The sequence below is a fragment of the Narcine bancroftii genome, chromosome 5, assembly GCF_036971445.1.
Source record: "Narcine bancroftii isolate sNarBan1 chromosome 5, sNarBan1.hap1, whole genome shotgun sequence".
NCBI lineage: Eukaryota > Metazoa > Chordata > Chondrichthyes > Torpediniformes > Narcinidae > Narcine > Narcine bancroftii.
The window spans coordinates 236,517,145-236,539,930 of NC_091473.1; the positions used below are offsets into that span (position 1 = coordinate 236,517,145).

At 40.2% G+C, this 22,786-nt stretch overlaps 1 protein-coding gene across 1 annotated transcript; it reads right to left on the reverse strand.

Moving 5' to 3' along the window:
• Positions 1-1,258: 1,258 nt before the first annotated feature.
• On the reverse strand, positions 1,259-22,786 carry rnpep (arginyl aminopeptidase (aminopeptidase B)). The gene is made up of 11 exons (XM_069941734.1): positions 22,341-22,786; positions 18,898-19,038; positions 18,051-18,202; positions 14,943-15,059; positions 9,797-10,032; positions 8,613-8,726; positions 6,538-6,650; positions 4,597-4,705; positions 2,838-3,062; positions 2,311-2,453; positions 1,259-1,800 (listed from the first exon to the last, which is right to left on the reverse strand). Exons 1-11 carry the CDS (start codon positions 22,707-22,709, stop codon positions 1,648-1,650), a joined length of 1,872 nt encoding a protein of 623 aa, XP_069797835.1. The 5' UTR covers positions 22,710-22,786; the 3' UTR covers positions 1,259-1,647.

Sequence of the window (22,786 nt, forward strand, 5' to 3'; positions counted from 1 at the left end):
CCAGGGATGGTGGTGGAGGCTGGTACAACATGAACCTTTAACTATTAAATAGGCACACTCCTCTGTGAATTGTCACCTTGTTATGGTGGAGAAGCTTTTGTAGTCTTGAGATCCCTAGAGCAATGCTGTCTGGACAAAACAATCCAACCAAGACCTCAACGGTGGAATAGGTAGGCAAAGTTACTTTGAACTCAAGGCTGTGAAGGCTGCAATGGTCGTGGTTTTCATGCCATTGGAATTTGTGAAGTATTGTATGCTTCTTGTAGTGCAATCTTAAGTACACATCAAACAAATACATGCACGGGCTCTTTCCAACATTGGTAAGAGATCAATGATATGAAGACCATCATCCTCAACTTTGACGGATAGCTACGACGAGATAAGCACAAGGGTAGGGGAGGGTTAATTGTTGTGGAGTATGTTTGTATAGGTTGGCACATTGTGGGGTGAAGGGTCTGTGCTGTAATATTATGGCATTCTTGCTCAAGTCTTAAATGTGATGGTGTCCAATAGAACTAATTGCTATTCCTGCTTTGAAGGTTAGAGGTTTACATTTTTGGCTAATAAGGGGTGCTCCCACAGTAATTCTGGGTGAGAAACTTCAGCTACTTGACCATCTTAAAATCCGAGGAATGTATATATGGTGATACATACATAGGCGAGGGGTGGGGGGGGAGAAACTGACTTTAAAGTTGATTAGACTAAAGGTACCATGCATAATTGATGAATCACTGGTTAAACTGGTATAATTACAGTGCAATTCCGATTATCCAAAATCCTCAATTATCCTGACACTCCTGGCAAAAGTGGGAAAGTGTTGGTGACCAGCATTTTTTTTTAAATTAAATATTTTAATGCTTTAAAAAGCCTTCCCTTGCTGTTTAAACATTGTTAGAAGTGATTCGCTGTTGCTACTGGGCTGTTTTGAAAAAAATGTCTAGTTCGCCGAAGAAAAGTTTATCTGAAATAGCTTGGTCCTGACCATTTCAGATAATTGGAGTTGTACTGTACTTCGTACTGGAGATTTGTAAGAGCAACAGGCAAGATGGTAGTGTGCATCCTAAGGTAAATAGAATATTATAGGGGATTGAGATGCACGTCTCAGAAAGGGTATGGGCGAAAAGATGGATATTTGCATTTCAAGTACTTTTACAGTCATTATTGATCAATTAGTCAGATTGTACAGCTTAGCAATATAATGTTTATCTTACAAGGATACTGGAAATATAATCAAAGCTAGGTAAATAAATGGACCAAATTTTGCCTTGTGAAAGCATCTTTATTCCTTGTACTCAGTCCAGTTTTGTCAACTATAAAGTGACCTTTTGGGTGCTTGCATCACCTAAAAAAAAATTGCTGTAAAATGTAAACATTTCCATAGATTTAACATTTAGAAAATAAATTCAGTAATAGGAATACACCAACCCAAGATCAGTTTTGTACCTCTGCAAGACTTCCCCCCCCCCAACTGCAAGGTGCACATAAAATTGGGGTTGGAAGATATGACAAATCTGTTTTGGAAAAATGCCTAGGAAAGAACATTAATACAAGAAGTTTCAAATGCAGATACAGATACAGTATGAAAACAAATCTTTACATTCAAAAATCTCCTGGAACCAAGAATTAAAATTTCCTCAAAATTCTGAATCAGTTTGAAGCAAAAATTTTCATCACATAATTTTGCACATTTTTATGGAGTTGGTTTTTTGTAGCAACAAATATCTCCTGTGCCAGTTTACGTGTCTCTTCAGTTTCGGACCACATGGCTCGATAAACAGGAACTGTGTACTTCTGTTTACCCTATGACAAGAAAAATGATTAGTTATTTATAATATTTAAATAACTAGAGTTTGACATTTATTGAGTTTACAAGGATCCTCTACTTGAACTTTTTGCAAAGGTTATCAGGAGGAACAATGGTAATAATAAAAAAAATTTATAAGTAGAAATGTTTCTTTGTCATTTTGAATTTATTTTCTGAGTTTGATTTGTCAATTCACTTTTATTCCATTGTACACCGTAATCCTCAATCCTTTAGCATCTTGAATCGGACTTCATTCCCAAATATTTCTTAGTAATCCCCATTTGTATGTCAGTTTCTTTTTTTTCTCTCAATGTTCATATTCCTGTTTACCATCTAGTCTAATTTTCACCAGATTTCTCTTCTCCAATTACTTTATAGAGTTTACAATGATTTTCAAAAAGACAATTATGACCCATCAAAAGGTAAATGAATCTCAAGTGAACCTTTTGTTACATTAATTTTTCAGAACAATGGGACCATCAGCTTAAATGTAAACACTTGGATACCTGACTCTGGAGAAAATTTCTCAGTTCATCAAATCCATCTTTGTAGTTGTTTTTCACAATAATCTGTACCCAGCGAAAACGCAGTTCAGCATTCTTGGACCTGGAGATATTTGGGTACATTTCAGCCAGCTTTGCAATGTTTCCTAAAGGAAAGATTCCAAATCTTATTTTATCATTGCCACTGAGTTGTAACATTTACTACAGATAGTTTCTCCTGGCTGTTTACTAATTGTACATCATAGCATTGCTGGTCAGTGTGAAAACTTGCAAAACAGATGTTTGTTCAATTAAAAATTCTAAGTAGCTAAAGCAAACAGATAGAATTTCATAAACCAATTGAATGGCCTCTGGAATCTCAAATACAAATGTTACCTGAATTTAAAAACATAAGTGTAAAATAACTGCAATTTCACAAGTAAAATTATTAATGTGATTTTAAATTAATAAACATTCACAATTCTAAGGTAGTGTGCAGAAGGTAATAGGAATTTAAAATTTGTTAGTAAACATCACCTAAGGTAGAATACCTGGTGGCAAAGGTGATTGTTGTTGTAGTTTATCAAGGAAGTACACAATCTGGTAGGTTTTCCATGAGCACATATCAACAGCTTTGATCGCATCCATATTCGGCTCTGCAGCTAACCATAAAGAAGCCAAGCTTTCTGCTGGTTTCATGAGAGCATCACCCGGCGAAAGGTCTGGGAGATAAAGTGGCCATCCAGGAGTATTCAGCCAACAATCAAATTCAAATCCTTGGAGAAAATGTAGGTAATTATTCAATTGTTACTGTAAATGATCAGATCTTTACAAAATAGTCCTCATCTGATTCTTTAAAAGACCAGATATGTAAAATTCTGGATCAGAGAGGAACCCCTCTGCCTCATAATGTTCTTACACATCCATTTAATGTAGTTTTCCCCTTTATTACATGTTTAGGCAAAAACTTCATGATGTAAAAGAATTGAATGAAATCCACCTCTCCCCACCCCAATACACTTTAAAAAAAAGACTCTGCGCGCCCCATTTATAAAATTGATGACTCATTAAAAGGCAAGTTGGAATTTCTACCAATTAGGTTCATCTGGACACCTTTGAGAATGGACCTAAATTTTAAACTGGCTTTTCATGACTTCAGCTTTGTAATTTCTTACTGGATAAAAAAAAAGTATGGAACTGACTACCAGACCCAAGCGTTTTCCTAACCATTGTCTCCCATTTTTGCCTCTTTCAGGTTTTCTCTTTGTTTTCATTCTGATAAAGTTGATACATTTACTTTTTCTCACCTTATTATTATTCAACACTTACCGAAACCATCAATATCCATTTGCAAGATTGTGTCTCCTTCTCAGAATGTGCTAACCTGTCTATCTATGTATCATCAGCTGGCGTGGTTAGAATATACTTTTGAGTTCAGGTTAGATGGGTTCAAAGAAAATAAAGGCTGAACAAACAGTGGTCTTTATTTACACACAGGGGAATTCACAAAAAAGGGCACACATTGACAGACTAACGTACACAGCACACAGGCACTTATACCCAGAAAAGAGGGTTTAGCTTCTCCAGCACCCACCACCCACTGGCAATGTATTTCAAGAAATGAGGGTTTAACTTCTTCAGTACCCACCTACCACAAGCAAGCCAGGTTATCACATTAAAGCACAAGATTTAAGAGTTGGAAGATTGTTTTAATTATCCCATAGAGCAAACTAAAATCAGATTGCATCCAGAGCAGCATTGTGGCTTCATTGTAAATGCAAATCCACAAATTGATCACCGTTATACAATTGATGTAAACAAGCATGCACCAATGTTTACATTAAAACATTATTTATAATTGGGGCATGTAACTGTTGCAGGTTTAACAATGGGCTGGTGAGGTGGAAGAAAACTTCCTAAGCCCATCAGCTATTAGATCACAAAGCATGCAAGGGAGAAATCTCAACAGTGTCGTCATCAAGAGATCAAAAGCACAATGATGTTATCTTTACCAACATGAACCACATTGAGGAATTTTGGATGACATGCCTAAATTGAGAATTGGGCAAAATAAGGTGAGGAAAATGTAAAAGTTGTACAAACACTGGATTGGGGATAGATTCCAGTTAGAATCAAAAAAATTGAACCACATATATATATATATATATATATATATATATATATATATACACATATATAAATAAACACACACATACACATAGTTTGATTTAACTGGGTTGTCATTTTTCCCCAAGTGGGAAGAGATGGGATTATAGAGAGAAAAAAATAAACATCTTCAAAAAACATTACCTGGTCTTCTTGCAATATCTTGTTTCTTGAGTTCTGGGAAATAGTCTAAATAAAAATTTAAAGCTTCTTCTGCGACAATACTTTGGAATTTGAATTTGTCCACATAGGCCTGCAAGTAAACAATTTATAGAATCAAGTTTAAAAACTACAAGCACTGTACTAATGGCTTGTTTCCAGCCAGGAGTTGTGTCAATATCAAACTGCTTCAATGATTATCCTCCCATCATAGGCTCAGAAAATGTGCTACATTCAATTCCATTCACAACTCCTCAGCAAATGAAGCAGCCCATGACTGCATACAGCAAGTCCAAGTGAACATTTGGCATAGGTGGTAACTGGCAACTAATATTTGCACCTCATAACAGCTGGATGGAACCATTTTCAACGAAAAGGCGACAAGCACCTATACTTTGCATTCAATGGTTTTACCATTGTCAAGTCCCCCACTTTCAATACCTTGGGAGACACTTGATTAGAATCTGAACCAAATTACAAGAGATCAGAGTTTCCCTCTTGTCCCCCTTGGACCTTTCTACAAATCATCTGCATCATGGAATACTCTCCACTTGCCTGGAGCATACCTGCTAACAGCAGTTCAACACTTCTGAAAAGAAAGTAACTCATTAGGCAAACATCAACCTCTTCGAAATGTTCATTCTACCCAGTGATTGGCAAATGGAAGCTGCAGTGTGTTCCACCTTCAAAAGTGCACAGAATTATTCACCCAAAGTTTTCAAGCAGTAGTGCCCAATCAAGATGAGAAGCATGAAAACACATACAAGTTCAATATAGTAAGTGACAAAAGGATATTTCTCCTCGAGGGAGAATCTAAAAATAGCAATGCTTTCAAAATATTGGGGTTGTCAATTTAAGAGGAAGGAGTTTTTCCTGGAATTTATTTCACGCACTCCATCCGTGCCTGGATGCTTTCCTCAGATCCACTCTCCTGAAGACAGCATGCACACCATCCTCAGATACGGACAATAGAAGAGGTTATCCACTTTAGAGGTAAGAACAGGAAAGAGGATTATTATTTAAATAGTATCTGTTTAGGAAAAGGGGAGATGCAGCGAAACTTGGGTGTGGCTGTGCATCAGTTGTTGAAAGTGGGTCTGCAGGTGCAGCAGGCGGTGAGGAGGGCGAATGGTATGTTGGCGTTCATAGCGAGAGGATTTGAGTACAGGAGTAGGGAGATCCTGTTGCAGCTGTACAGGGCCTTGGTGAGACCACACCTGGAGTACTGCGTGCAGTTTTGGTCGCCTTATCTGAGGAAGGATATCCTTGCCTTGGAGGGGGTGCAGAAATGGTTCACTAGGCTGATACCGGAGATGGAGAGACTCGCATATGAAGAAAGGTTGGATAGACTAGGCTGGAATTTAGAAGATTCAGGAGGGATCTTATAAAATTCTTAAGGGTTTAGACAGAGTAGATGCAGGAAGGTTGTTTCCAATGCTGGGAAAAACCAGAACCAGGGGCCATAGTTTAAGGATAAGGGGGAAGTTTTTTTAGGGCTGAGATGAGAAAAAGTTTCTTCTCTCAGAGTGGTAAATGTGTGGAATTCTTTGCCACAGAAAGTTGTTGAGGCCGGTTCCCTGTCAATATTTATGTGTAGGTTAGATTTGGCCCTTGTGACCAAGGGGATTAGGGGCTATGGGGAGAAAGCAGGAACCGGATACTGATAAGCCATGATCATAATGAATGGCGGTATAGGCTTGAAGGCCCAAACGGCCTACTCCTATACCGATTTTCTATGTTTCTATGTTGCGATCTGATCAGTCACAATTTAGTGCAGGCACTGTACTACTCAGTCTCATTCTATTTACATTCTAGACCATTGTTCAATTTATTTAAAATTTACAAAAGTGGGATGAATATGGAAGAAAGCATTTACCAGTGGTTCATATAAATAAAATGCTTACACTGAATTTGGAAAGTTCTTACCCGAAGGAATGCATCAAATTTGCTCTGATCACCCACAAGGTGAGCTAAATAGGATACAAAGCAGTAGCCCTTTTCGTAAGGAGTTTCATTATAGGTCTCATCCGGATCAATGCCTAAAAAGAAACAGTTAAAATTTTTGGTTGACAGGCAAGATGTCTCAAGAATGAAGTCACTTAGAGAATGGTGCAAATATGGGGTATGAAAGAGCAAATGCTAAGTACAGGTACACGATCCTTTATCCGGACACCTAAAATCTGGAAAGCTCCAAAATACGGCATGTGGGGACCGGCGGTCGGTGGGGGGAGACTGCTGGGCGGCCGAGGTACCGGCATTCGGGGGAGGCAGCCGAGGGACCGGCAGCTAGGGGAAACGACGTTGGGGGAGACTGCTGGGTGACTGGAAGGGGGTGGGGGTTGATAGGCAGCACAATTCGGGTGGGCTTTCTGAAATCCGGAAAAATCCAAAATTGTCCCACAAGGGTTCAGGACAAAGGATTGTGTACCTTTACAGTAAAACCTGTTGCCTGGAATTCAAGCAAATGACAGCCTCAAGCAACCAGCAAAAAAAAACACTAAAAATTAAAAGGCAAAAAATACGGGTTTAAAATTGGCGCACCTCGCTGTTAGTTTACTAATCATGCAACACACAATCTCAAGCAACTGGAAAATTCACTTATGTCATCTACCAATCCCTATAGGGGCTGTTGTGAGAGGGGAAATGGGTTTGGTAGGACGCTAAGGTAAGGACTCTGAACACCATTCTGATGGGGAAGGATTTTATTTATACAAGGCAAGTGTGGGAAATGGTAATTGATGAAACAAACACATACACGCGCACCTTACAGCAGCCGTGGGAAATAGTGGATAATTAGTAATGAATGTGGGAACAAAATATACACACACACATGCAATGATCAAGGAAAAAAAAAATCACTAAGATGCCCCACCACCCCTCGACTCAGTGCAGGCCTGGCTCTATGCTACAAGGAACACTAATTAAAGGCTCCCAACCCTTTTAACAGTGCATATCTTACCCACAGTTTCTCCAGCAGCCTCCCACATTTCTAGGCCTGGAATGAAGCAGGGTGGTCCCAAGCTGGCAAAGAGAACAAAGAGCACATGGCACCTTTATAGTGCTGGAGGGTCCAGCTCATATCATTGACAGGGATCCAATGGCTTGGTGCCATGAGGGTTAATCCAATTACAATAGCCAACAGCCCAAGGCAAGTACAGGCAGGCTGGAGAGTGCAGTCCAGGTAATTTACATGGATCCAACAGCAAGGTGGGCATTAATGGGTGGGGCGGAACCAAACATTGATTGGCAGCTGGTGTGTCCTCCGACTAGGCAGGGGGCAGTGCTGTCACATAACAGCCACAGTCCTTCCCAATACAGGGGTTTTACTGTATTACATTACAACAAATGATTATGCCACACACAAAAAGGCAATGAAATGTTTGCTGCAAGGTCATAAAAAGTATGCCCCCTTTCTTACAAAATGTTCTTTTATATTTTTTTTAATCATGTATCTAATACTTGATTTTAAGGTACCTCCTTCATTTAGGGAAAAAAAAATGCAACTCAGAACAAGTCATACTGAAGGTAGAATTAGAGGGGAATCTGTAGAGAATGGGTGACAAGGAAAGTTGTTAGGGTACTGCAATTGCTCTGTGAACCAGCATGGACCTGATAGGCCAAAATGGCATCCTTTACTTGGTAAAGAATAGGGAAACCATCTATCAGCCACAGACAATGGATCAATAGCACTTGCTGAGTTAATACTACAGATATATAATGTTGCAGAAGAACTTAACAGCAAAAGGAGATTGAGTGAACACTTGGTGGAGCAACACCAATAAGGCCACAAGAGTCATCATGGACTTCCAAAGACACCTGCATTTTAATTCACTATCTCACTTCCCTTTGTCTGTTAGGGCTTCATTTTCCATCTAGCCATTTACAGTCTTTGGAACTCTATATCAAATTCAACAATTTCAATCTTGCAGATGAGTTTTGGAAGCAGTATTTTAATCTGGATTCCACACCAACTTACGCAAATCTAGATTGTGAATTCTCACCTTGATCAATTTTGACCTTCAGTTTATTGAGTGGGTGGTCCTCCCCGATATTATCCATGTGTTGACGAAGGAGGGCTCTTCCCGTGGCAGCTTCAAGACAAGTATACTCTGCACCTGAGGTACAAAATTTACAAATAAATGTACAGAAGAGGTAGCCTGGAGATAGAAAAGTATCAGTGCCAACTAACCACAAAATTATCAGTACACAATATTTATAGTAATATCCCTAATAACTGGAATTCAGGCAACCAGCCTCAAGCAACTGGCAAAAAAAATTGCAGAAAATAAATGGGTAAAAAGTACGGAAGTTTAAAACTGGTGCACTAATCCATTAGTTCTCCATTCACACAACCAGAAAATTCACATCTGGCATCTACCAATCCCAGTAGGTGCTGGATACCAGGGAATTGACAGTACTGGCATTGTAAAATTAAATTGTGATTTTTTTTAAAAATTAGACAATTTATAGAAGAAATGTGGGCCTGGACAACAACACTCAATCAGCTACTTATCAAGTTTTTCTGGAATGTTGTACTGTGAGTACACATGATTCATACTTTATCTTCTGAAGGCAATGCAACAATGCACAGCTTTTTAAAAAAAATATATAAACTTTATTTTTTTAATCAAGTACCAAAATAAAAACAAATTGTTCATATTCTTTCATGCCATCATCTGTTCTGAGAAACAATTCTAGAACAGCTGATCATTCTAAGGAAGGATCTTCAACCCAGAAGTTTCACTGATTTCTCTTTCCCCAGGTTCTGCAACGAGGCCAGGTTCATTCGGCAGTTCTCTTTTGGTTTCATATTCCAATTTGCTTTCTTATTTAAAGAACTAATTGTTAGTCAATTTCTTCCCATCAGTTCCACAATCTCAAACTTAACATGCAGAGATTTTCACAATAGATGTTGTGAAACATAAAGATTGTAGTCTTAAAATGTCAATTTATCTTTGATTACAAATCATGCACATTAAAGCTTAAAGACAACTTTAAAGGTAATTGTAAATTCAAATAATATTGAACAATTATGAAAATAAAGAGCCAAAGAGTTGGTTTTGAAACCTTTACAAATGCTTTGAGGTATATGCATGAATAGGATACACACAAAAACATTTGAACATTAAGATGACATTTGGGATTTAAAAAAAATCACTACAAAATATATTAACAATAGCCATACCGTAAATTTCCATTGTAATTCTCCGCTGAGCATACATTGTAAATCCTTCATTTAACCAGAAGTCTCCCCAGTTGGCATTTGTGACCAGATTACCAAACCAGCTGTGGGAAATCTCATGGATAATGACATCAGCCAAGGATCGATCTCCAGCCAACAGACATGGAGTCACAAATGTAATGCAAGGATTCTCCATCCCACCAAAAGGAAAAGACGGCGGCATGAAGAGGAGATCATACCTTTGGATATTACAAGACACACGGGGTCAAGTTGTTTTAAAATGGAAATAATAGAAAACATTAATTCCCAATTGGTCCTAGGTACAATTTGTGAAACATTTGATTCTTTTCACTCTCACAGCAAACCACTAAACCATCCATTCTTAATGGGGGCCTACATCACATTTAAATCATTTTTTAAAAATGTAGTCAGGAGGAGAGAAGTATGGAAGGAACCAATTACATTTGGCAGCTTCACAGCCAGATTCTGTAATAAAACAGAAAATGTAATAGTAATTAAATTTCCTTTAGTCTACCATGACGCAGACATAGATTCGCCATCAGCTCAAATTGCCCAGCGCCCCTTTCAGTCAGAGAAAGGGAAGCAAAAGGAAGGGGCCCTGAAGCTTTAAGCAGAGTTCTAAGGGGGCATAGCTAAAAAAGGTTGAGAATGGCTGCAATAAACCTCCAACTGCAAAAAAAATTGAGCAAATTTTGGAAGAATTAGTCAGGAACAGAATTAATATTTCACTGATCAGAAAAGTTGAACAATATCAGGGGTAGAGCGATACAAACTGAACCATAACCAAAAAGCCCGAGTGGAGACAGACTCATGACTTTTCCAATTAACTATTGGCTCTAACAGAGTGTGCAAAGAGAAAACACCACATTCAGATCTAATGCAAGTATGGAAATGAGATGGGATGATTATCATGCCAAATTGAGACACTCCCCATTTACTTTTGGTGTTTATATCAAAATAGAAACTGCTGAAAACATGGAGCTTGTTGAACTGCCGCATTTACAAATTGGATCAATGACCTTTCATAGAAATTGCTTCTTTCCCTGAAGAAACTACCAGAATGTTCTGGTTTTTAATTTCAGACTCTCAGGATCTGTGGTATTTTATTTTCTATAATATGGTATATGCTATAATCACGTTTTATCTTCTGGAATACTGTTTCCCCATCCCTATGCCGTTTTGATTTTTAAAATAACCAAGCTCAGAGAAAATGCTTACCAGTCAACCCTACCAGGCAAGAACAAATCCTGCAAATATACCCAACACAGTAAAAACAACTCTACACAGAAAATGAAAACCACCCAAAATAAAAACAGGCTTGGAAAGACAAAAGGGAGATGAGTACAGTTATTACAAAAGAATGTGCAACCTTTTCCGTGGTATTTTGTTTGTAAGGTTTTAACATTCTAAACTTTTATTCTCGATGTATCAAAGCCAAGAACTTTGAAAAGACAACCTGAATGACTAATGGGTGTGGTGGTACTTCTTTTGCACAGCCAAAGTACAAACTTGGGGAAAATTAATAATTAGCTTCAATAAAAAGAAATAAAACCAATATTTTCATTCATTAAAAGCTTGTACAGTACATGCACCTTATCACTTCATCCACACTTGGGAAAAAAATTAATAGATTCATTTTTGTTGAACAGAAAACCTGCATAACCTGTGATAAAAGTTGGCACAGGAATTCTGAAAAGCTCAGCAAGTCATGTGCAGTGCTCTTTCTGTTGCAAAGATAAAGACACACAACCAAAGTTTCGTTCCTGAGCCCTTCCTCAATGTATGATCATAAAGCAGACAGGGGTCTGAATAGAATGGTGGGGGGGGAGGGTAGGGGAGGAGCACAGGTGCTCCTCATAGGTGGGAGGAAACAAGAGAAAAAAAGCTGAGGTGATATGGGGAAGAGATAGGTCTCTTAATGGTTAAGTAAGAGGATGGGAAGCTAGAGGAAAGGAGACAGAGAGATAGGGAGGAGAGGGAGACAGGGGAGTGGCCTAACAGAAACCAGAAATGTAGATGTTAATGCCACCTGGTTGGAAAACATCCAGACAGAATATTAGGTGTTGCTGCTCCAATTTATGGGGGGTCTTGGGTTGACAGCGCACAAGGCCAATGGGAGATATGTTGGTGTAGGAATGGGGTGCAAAATTGAGATTCCCGCCATTGCTGTGGACAGAGCAAAGGTGCTCATCAAAACAATTTCCCAGTCTACATGAAGTTGTAGATGATAATGATCATGGTTGCAATGCAACTAGCAATGCCTTACCATTTGATTATGCTTGGCAGGGGCTGCACAGTATGCAAGATCTGTAATGGAGGCTGCAGCCTCGTGGCATGCCTCATGGTGCTGTTTACATCAACTTTAAAGTAAAAAACCTTTTCCCTCATCCATGTGTTGTCTAAGAACTTACACATACAAATACATGACAAAACAAGTATAATATGAAATTTATTGGTGTTCTGTTGTTCATTTTAAAACCATTTACTCGAGCTTTTTCTCAACATCATTGCAGCTTTACAAAGTAATGGCCCAGACTATAGGTTTAAATTCATAAAGGGACTCAAACCACAATTTTTCAGATTTGAGTGGAACACTGTATCTGGAACACTATTTTTCAGATGCTTTTAAAAATATGGAATATATTTGAGCTTAAGCCCATTACTTCAGATGGTTCCCATTCTTTCCACTTTTGTTTGCAACTCTGTCACTCAGTTTAGTTGGCTGACCATCAGTAATTAAAATTAACTACATAATCAAGATAAGCGATTCTGTATCATATTTATCAATGACTGAATTAGATGTCTACTAGTTGTAATTAGTGGAAAACTTCACAGAAGTAAATACATTTACAGCCAAATATACTGTTGCCATTATAGCAAAGTCAAAATTCAGAATAACAAGATATTAAATTAATAACGAGTCTTTTGAGAAAAAGGTGCTAGAGTAAGTTTAAAATTAAAATCTAGTCTTCAAACTTTGGAATGGCCATTGGCCTTCCCCATGAACTGAACCTTGATACTAGAACTCCAGAGTGACATAGCTAACTTGGAGTTGGAACTTTGATAATAGTGGATGCTGTGGTAAAGATGGGAAACTTTGTCCAGTTAAAAACAACTCAGCCGGACTGCCCTGAGTTCCAACAAGCTTGAAGTGAAGTAAATGACGTGTACAAGTTGAAATGATGCAGACACATTTAGCCATAACAATTTTCGAATGAAGATACTTTAGCTCAGGGCCATACAATTGTGTCTAATGTGAATACTGCAGAACAACTTGACAATGTGGAAAATGCAACAAATTGTGAGAATATGTGAAAAGGTAGAACCATGGCGTACTTTATGATAGTCAAGTACAAAGGAGAGGAAGCACAGTAAGAAAAATAAATAAATTCAGAAAAAACTTACATTTCCAAAGTTATTTTCTATTGTTGATGGGAGTCATTACATGTGCAGATTGGAATTGGAAAATAGGCATGAATGTTGAAGAGGGGTGGTTATGACATGGCAAGAAAGGCAGGTGCGCCTTATTTTGGGTATTAGAAATGTTAAGAGAACAGTGCCCTAAGGAGCATTGAGAAATATAGAAACCTTGCTGTGAAAGTCCATGGATCCCTGAAGGTGAGGAATCAGGTAGATACAGAAGTGAAGAAGGTATATGTGAAACCTGACTTGCCGAGATAACATACAAGGTTGAGGAGGTTAGGGTATAACTAAAGTACTGTGTACAGTTCTGGTTGCCACACCATAGAAGAATCCTGCAAAGGTACTGGACTCAGCCCAGTACATCACAGGCAACACTCTCCCCACCATCAAGAACATTTACATGCAACATTACCATTGGAGAGCAGCAACAAAATGATCAAGGATTAACACCATCAGGAAGGAGGAACAGGGTGTCTCAAGACTAGTACCTCCAGGTTCCGGAATAATTACTACCTCTCATCTCACAGGCTCCTAAATAATTGACTCATTTAGAGTTCCATTTAAGGACACATTATTTAATACTGTATACTTCTGTATTTGCGCAGTTTACAATTCTTTCTTTCTTTGAGTAGAGTTTACAGTGACCAATAATTATAAAATTTTGCCTGCCCCACAAAAATGAATCTCAGGGTTGTATGTGATATCTTGCATGTACTCTGACATTAAATTTGAACTTGTGAGTGGGAGGGGAAGGTGGAGAATCACTGCTCTAGACCCAATTGTTACTGAAATATTTTGCTTGAGAAAAATTGTCACTGGGCCATTTCCTTTGGAGTTGTGAAACCCTGCACATAACGAGTCATTGAGGTACGGTTAAAACTGTGATTTTCAAACTTTTTCTTTCAACCCACACACCACCTTAAGCTGTCTTAAAGTGGTGTGTGAGTGGAAAGAAAAAGGTTGAGAACCAATGTGCTAGAGAGAGCGCAATGGAGATTAAACAGGATGTTGCCTAGAATGGAACGTCTCATTAATCGGGAAAGATTGGATAGACTACTTCCATTTTCCATGAAGACAAAAGGCAAAGGAAAGATCTAAGATGTACAAAATTACAAGGGGTAGAGATGAGATAGGTAGCAAGATTTTTTTTTCTCTCATGGCAGAGGTCAATATAATACAATAAAGGATTCCAAATGGAAAACTATTCAAGAGACTGGTTGAAACTATAGGGACTTCAATTCTGTAATGACATGGAACTAATCTGTGTACTGGCAAAAGCAGAATAGAAAGTGGGTGTTTAAATTCTAACCCCTGAAGTAGCTTCAGGGAAGTGACAAACCTTGGTCCAACCTTTGCCGAAGCAATGTCACCAACTGCCAACGCAACAAGGTATGCAGGAACTGGATGCTGCATTTTGAAGTGGAATACATTTTCTTTTTCATCATGTTCCCAGTATGCGGGATGTAGGTTAATTGAGGAATTTGGGAGGCATGGGCTTGTGGGCCTGTTACCACGCTGTACGTCAAAAATATTTTTTTTTAAATTAAATTTATAAAATTGTCAAAACACATTGTCAGTTTAGGAAATTTCAATGTAACCTGCAAACATTAAATAACTAACCAAAAATCTTGACAGTTAATTGACAGATGACTGTGGGTGAACCAAAGATTCATATATATTCATATATCAAAAAAGGTAGATTTACCTTCCCCATATGTAGGGTCCAAACAACTTCTCACCAACTGTCAAAAACTCTTCAATCACACCATTAAATTCTTCCTTGGCAGCTTCTAACAGACAAGGTTCAGTCCATACATGGCTCCTGTATCACAAATTGAATACTAATCATGCACAAGCAGGAAAAGAATGGGAAAAAAAACAATTTTCCAACTCCGTGATAGCCTTAAAAACCTGTTTAGCCACAATATGAGGCAACAAGATACCACTGTTACCTCACTTTTATTGCTTTCAAATGTAGTTATGACTATCCCTTGAGGTAGAGGATGATGGCCTTTGTTCCATTGATCCACCGAGCAAAGATGCCCGTGCTTGTATTTGATGTTGCACTCCAAGAAGCGCACGATTCTTCACAAATCAACCAACTAATTCCAATGGCATGGAAACCATGACGATTGGAGATGATGGATTTGTTGCAGTCTTCATCCATCTTCACAGCTGTTGGGTTCAGCGCAACTTCGCCCACCTGTTCCACCGTTGAGGACTTAGATTGTCAGGAATCTCACCCTCGACCTTACAACAATGGGTGACTTCAATTGTACTTTGTAATGGTACACACGCTTAGGTTGCAATTTAAACATCAGATGTATTTATCAGAATCTGATTCCACAGTGGGAATGATTAACTGGATAGAGGACAAATAATGACATAAAGCACTTTGAGATTGTTAAGTTAAGATAGCCTCATGTCCTTTGTACCTTAGTGAGAAGAATACAAAAGCATTGATGCTGTATGATTAATGTTGCCTAATTTTTAGGTGGTTTATGAATGTAGAGTACATTTATCTCGCTTCTCTTGAGTGAAGTTAAAATAGTCAATTTTTTCAATCTTTGCTGGCCATACAACTGGAATAAAAAAACACGGAAATGCTGGAGTAGCTCAACTGGTCTCACAACATCCATAGGAGGTAAAGATATATTACCAACGTTTCTGGCCTGAGCCCTTCAAGTGAAAGCCAGGCAGGCACCTATATTAGAAGGCTGGAGAGAAGGGAAAAATGGAAGGGAGACAAGTACAGACCAATTGACAAAAGGTGAAAGGAAATGTGAGAATTTATTGGGGGAAGGGGGTTGTTTTGGCTATGTGAAAGGAAAAAGAAGGAGGGGAAGAGAGAGAACACAAATGCGCTAGAGAAAAGGGAAAAATGGGGGAGTTGTTGACTGGAAGAAACAAATGTAGCACCTTTTTCAGGAAGGACAGCAATTATATGCCTAGTAATTACAGGTCTCAGTGGTGGAAATGTTCAAAGGACAGGATTAATCTACACTTTAGAGGTATAGCACAGTAAGAGGACCTTCCAGCCCAGAAGCCCATGCCACAATACACCAATTAACCTACAAATCCTGTATGTATTGCAAGAAAACCCACGCAGATATGGGGACGTGTAAACAGCACCAGATGACGCTACAATAACATTTCGCTAACCGCTATGCTAACCATACGGTTTGTTGCCCCGTTTGAATGATTTGACTATTTTTTGATGAGATAATAAATGTTTTCATGAGGGAGGTGTCAACCACAGACCCTTTGACAAGATTCCACCAGGAAAACTGATCCAAAAGGTTAGGATCTATGAAGTGGGCAAACTAGACTCAAAATTGATTGGTTATAGAAGGCAGAGAGTTGTTTTTGCAATTGAACGTCTGTGATCACCTTTATACCACAGGGTCAGCATTAGGGCCCTCGTTGTTTATTATGTACATTAACAAGGGTGTTTCAAGAACATTGATCAGGAGAGCTGTCTTTGGGTACAGAAGGATGTTGATTAGTGAGGAGGGTCAGATCAATGGCAGCTGGAATTTAATCCTGATAAATGCATGATATTGGAAGGATTACGGTAATATGCTTAGTACATTCACAATGATTTATGGTGTCCTAAGGAGCATTGAGAAATATAGAAACCTTGCTGTGAAAGTCCATGGATCCCTGAAGGTGAGGAATCAGGTAGATACAGTAGTGAAGAAGGTATATGTGATACCTGACTTGCCAAGATAACATACAAGGTTGAGGAGGTTAGGGTATAACTAAAGTACTGTGTACAGTTCTGGTTGCCACACCATAGAAGAATCCTGCAAAGGTACTGGACTCAGCCCAGTACATCACAGGCAACACTCTCCCCACCATCAAGAACATTTACATGCAACATTACCATTGGAGAGCAGCAACAAAATGATCAAGGATTAACACCATCAGGAAGGAGGAACAGGGTGTCTCAAGACTAGTACTTCCAGGTTCCGGAATAATTACTACCTCTCATCTCGCAGGCTCCTAAATAATTGACTCATTTAGAGTTCCATTTAAGGACACATTATTTAATACTGTATACTTCTGTATTTGCGCAGTTTACAATTCTTTCTTTCTTTGAGTAGAGTTTACAGTGACCAGTAATTATAAAATTTTGCCTGCCCCACAAAAATGAATCTCAGGGTTGTATGTGATATCTTGCATGTACTCTGACATTAAATTTGAACTTGTGAGTGGGAGGGGAAGGTGGAGAATCACTGCACTAGACCCAATTGTTACTAAAATATTTTGCTTGAGAAAAATTGTCACTGGGCCATTTCCTTTGGAGTTGTGAAACCCTGCACATAACGAGTCATTGAGGTACGGTTAAAACTGTGATTTTCAAACTTTTTCTTTCAACCCACACACCACCTTAAGCTGTCTTAAAGTGGTGTGTGAGTGGAAAGAAAAAGGTTGAGAACCAATGTGCTAGAGAGAGCGCAATGGAGATTAAACAGGATGTTGCCTAGAATGGAACGTCTCATTAATCGGGAAAGATTGGATAGACTACTTCCATTTTCCATGAAGACAAAAGGCAAAGGAAAGATCTAAGATGTACAAAATTACAAGGGGTAGAGATGAGATAAGTAGCAAGATTTTTTTTTCTCTCATGGCAGAGGTCAATATAATACAATAAAGGATTCCAAATGGAAAACTATTCAAGAGACTGGTTGAAACTATAGGGACTTCAATTCTGTAATGACATGGAACTAATCTGTGTACTGGCAAAAGCAGAATAGAAAGTGGGTGTTTAAATTCTAACCCCTGAAGTAGCTTCAGGGAAGTGACAAACCTTGGTCCAACCTTTGCCGAAGCAATGTCACCAACTGCCAACGCAACAAGATATGCAGGAACCGGATGCTGCATTTTGAAGTGGAATACATTTTCTTTTTCATCATGTTCCCAGTTTGTTGAACTCATAACAGCTGTAAAACCCTCAGGAACCTGAAACATAATTCCACAATTCACTTGAAGTCTAGAAAGAACACATTAAAAACTCCCAACGTACTGAACAAACAGTGAAGTCCAACTAGTTTTGTTTCTTTAAAGATCTCAAAAGGCAAATACTTGGTGCTATTCACAAAATTAAACTGAGAATATTGGACAATATATAGTTCTGTAGCATTAGTGGAGAAAAATTCTGTAATTTAAACTATGCAGTTAGTGCAACACTATTACAGCACCCCAGATTTGAATCCAGTGCTGTCTGTAAGGAGTTTGTACGTACTCCCTGTGTCTGGGTGGGTTTCCTCTGGGTGCTGCATTTCCCTCCAACGTTCCAAAGATGTACGGAATTCGTAGGTTAATTTGTCACATGCATGTAACGAGCTTGAGAACTAAAGAGCCCATTTCCAAGCTGTATCTCTCAATTAATGTAAAAGAGTTAAATGAAAACATGGTCACATCATATTACTTTTAATGGGAGAAAATAAATTAGGTTCAATTTGACATACATTCTGAAAGATGGCTTTGAAAAGGAGAACTCAACAGTACCGATCAGAGTCACTGCAGATATGGCGTTGTAAGTTAATTGGGGGTATTTAGGTGGCACTGCCTCATGGGGCAGTTGGGCCTGTTACCTTGCTCTGTGCCAAAATTTAAAAAAATTAACAATGATTTCGAAAAAAATCAAATCTTACCTTAACTGAGGCTGAATATGTACTTTTAACAGCTGGAGTATCAAAACAAGGGAAGAAAGATCTGTTTAAGACAGCTTGACCTTGGGTGAAGAGATAGGGCATTACTTTCCCTGACGTCTGTTCAGGGTTCAGCCAAACGATCTGATAAAGAGAACACAATGAAACATATCAATGTAGCATTGCTGGATTAAATCAGAGCATTTGGTCTTGGAGCTTGATGTTTAGGGGGGCAAAGAAAGACCTATTGAGTCAGGATACCAGTGACACAGTGGAAAAACAGTCTGTGAATTAAGAAATCTGGAATAGCACGTCCAAATAATAAATTCTACAAAAGAAAAAAAAAATCTTAACAAAATAGTTTAAGTGTAAAATGGTGGAGGTTTAGTGGGGGAAGAGGTTCATTGTGAAACAAAGATTGAGTTGTGTCCTGGGTAACCTTGTACCTCTCACTTTGTTCATTTTAGATTGGTCAGTGTTTGAGCTACCGAAAGAAAATAGACATCCACACCGAGAGCAGTTCAGTTTATACAAATGTTTATTACAAATTCAAAAGCTGATTTCAAACTACAATATGCAAGCCCTTCCAAATTATACTTATCAACGCCTGGACTAGTCCCAACTGCTGAGGCGAGGCAATGACCGCCCACTTGTAGTAGGTTGTCAGGGCGCCGGTAGCAGTTTCTCCACCTCCCCCGACTGGAACGTTGGCTGGACTCTAGAAGTTCTTCTAGAGAGAGACATTTCAACCCCTCAGAGAGTCTCCACTTCAGCAGTGGGACCATGGCTCATATTACCCAGAAAAATTGTTTACTCATAGCTTATCTCTTTGAATAAATTATTTAATTATCTTCAAGGTCTCCTGACAGTCTGAAAACAACAAAAGACAACTGCATCTCTGCGCCTCAAGGTGGAATTTAGATGTTTCTACTAATTCATATGCATCCCTGGACCCCATGGTGGAATTTAGATGATGTGTTTACTAATTCAACTGCATCCCTGGGCCCCATGGTGGAATTTAGATTATGTCTTCTGATGCAACTCCATCCCTTCTTGCATAAGCTGGTCTAAATCCTCCAATACAAGTTGTATTTTCCAGAATCAATATCCAACCACTCTGAACATCATACTTAATGAACTGCATTAACAAGAAACATCCACAGTTCAAACTTATTTGAGAACTAAGATAAACAAACACCCTGATGGGGATTGCTCTTTTGCATTGGAGGCTCATCAAGCCATTGTGTGACGCACCATCTCTGACTTCATCACTTCTGGTCACCTTCCTCCCACGGCCTCTCACTTCATTGTTTCCCAACCCTGCACTTCCCGGTTCTCTTACCCAAGATCCACAAACCCAATTTTCCCAGTAGACCCACTGCTTCTGCATGCTCCTGCACCACCAAATTGTATTTTCTTTTGTCAACACCTGTCTCAAAGCCCTTCATTTATTTCTCAACAATAGACCCAGCCAATCCCCTTCCACCACCATCACCCTCCTCCTCTGTCTGGTAGGACTTGTCCTCACCTTCTCATTTGACTCATCCCACTTTCGCCAGGTCAAAGTGGTAGCCATGGGTGCCTGCATAGATCCTAGCCATACCTACCATTTTGTTGGCTACGTGGAACAGTGTACAAACCTACACAGGAAAGGTTTCTCAACTCTTCCACTGCATCAATGACTAAATTGGTGCTCCCTCATGCACAAATGTCAAGCTCATCAACTTTATCTACTTTGTGGCTAACTTTTACCCTGACCTCAAATTCACTTCATCTCTGACAACCCTCTCCCTTTTCTTGATCTTTCTCCATCTTTAGACAAACTCTCCAAAGACCTTTTCTATAAATCCATCAAATCATACAGTTACGTAGACAAGACCTCTTCACACTCTCTCCCCTAGCAGGATTCTATGCCTTTCAATTCCTCTGTTACATCTGTTCCCAGCATGAGGCCTTCCATTCCAGAACATCCAAGATGTCCTCCTTCAAAAAAGGCTTTCTCTCTACTACCTTCAACTTAGCCCTTACCTACATCTCCTCTATTTCCTGCACATCTGCCCTAGCCCCTTCTGCCGCTAGATGCAACCTGGTTCTCATCTCCCACCCCACCAGCCTCTGCATCCAACATATTATCCACCTCAATTATCCCAAAAACATTATTCCACCACCAAACCCATCTCCCTTCCCAACCTCCTCCACTCTCTGCAGGGACCACTCCTCCGTGACTCCTTTGTCCACTGATTCCTTCCCACTAATCGTCCTCTCGCATCTGCCCCTGCGACTGCCCGAAATGCTACACTTGCACACACAACTACTCCCTCACCACTATTCTTTGGCTTGGCTTCGCCGACGAAGATTTATGGAGGGGGTAAATGTCCACGTCAGCTGCAGGCTCGTTTGTGGCTGACAAGTCCGAAGCGGGACAGGCAGACACGGTGGCAGCGGAAAATTGGTTGGTTGGGGTTGGGTTTTTCCTCCTTTGCCTTTTGTCAGTACTACTATATGGGGCCCCAGTGAAGTAACACTTCATGCGAATCCACAGGGGTCATCTCCTGCATCTGGCATTCCCGGAGTGGCCTCCTCTACATCAGACAGACTGGGAGATTGCATCATTAAATGCAACACCCATACAGCACCAGCGAGCAGGGGTTCAAATCCCACACTGTCTGTAAGGAGATTGTACCCTCTCTCTCGTGTCTGCGTGGGGTTTTGCCAGAGGCTCTGGTTTCCTCCCACCATTTGAAAGGTACCGGGAGTCTAGGTTAATTGAGTGTAAATTTGGTGGGAGGACTCGCGGACCAAAATAGCCTGTTATTGTGTTATTTCTTGGCAGTTTAAAAAAAAATGCTTCTACCAGTTCAATGATTTTGGCATAATGGCAATTTATTAAAGAAAACAAAACACTGCCTTCTGATGGGTCCAAGCCTGCAGCATTTTTAGTCCATCCACTTCATGTGCAAAGTACCTGATAATGAAACCAAGGCTGACGTGCATCCCAAACCACAAATAATTTTTTTATAGCATCTGCAAAATACTTGCTTGCATCTATAGTGGGCCTTTTCCTGTCCTAATCATGTCGTGCTCCTTGCACTAACATTCCCAGGGGTGTGCATTCAGCTGACGTTTGTTAATCGGGTTGGTTTCATCAACAAGCTGATAGTTTTCTCGCCCCATGTGAGGGCCACTCAGAAGTTTCCAGAGGCATCGACAAACCATTAGCAAATTTTCACCCGCTTCCCTCTTAAGAGCTTTAATGCCATAAAGTGCAGGACTCACGCCCCAGATCGTGTCAAACCATGCACTTCTCCAGCAGTTATGATTTTCCATGATCCTGTGCATCGCCCCTTAAAAGTGCGTCGGAACACGACAGCCCCCAATCGGTACAGAATAACAGAGGGTCTTCAGCAAACCCACACTGACTTTCCAAGTGCACAGCGGCGACTCACCCCGGGCCCATCGGTGGCCGTGTAGTCGATGGTCACTTCCAGCCGGTCCCCGGGAACACACAAGCCGGGCAGCGTGAGCACCAGGACGGTGCCGTAGCCGGTGAAGGGCTGCGTCTCATGGTGCAGGGGCACCGCGGGGGAGCCGGGGCCGCCGCACTTGGCCCGGGCGGCGTGAACGCTGAGACTGGGGTGAGTGTCCAGCCGCAGGCGCTGGCTGTGGGGGGGCGGCCGCACGCAGCTCAGCTCCAGCACGGCGCGACCCTCCAGTCGCCTCTGCGCGAAGTCCACCCGCAGCTCCAGGTGCAGATGCCGCACTCGGTAATGCCTGAAACTGGACGCAGTGGCAGCGTCGCCGGGAGCTTCAGCCATCGCTTTTCTGCTACCCTTGCCGCCTGTCCTTTTGCTGCCCCTCTCCCCGCAGCTCTGCCCCGCTCCTGGTCCCTCCT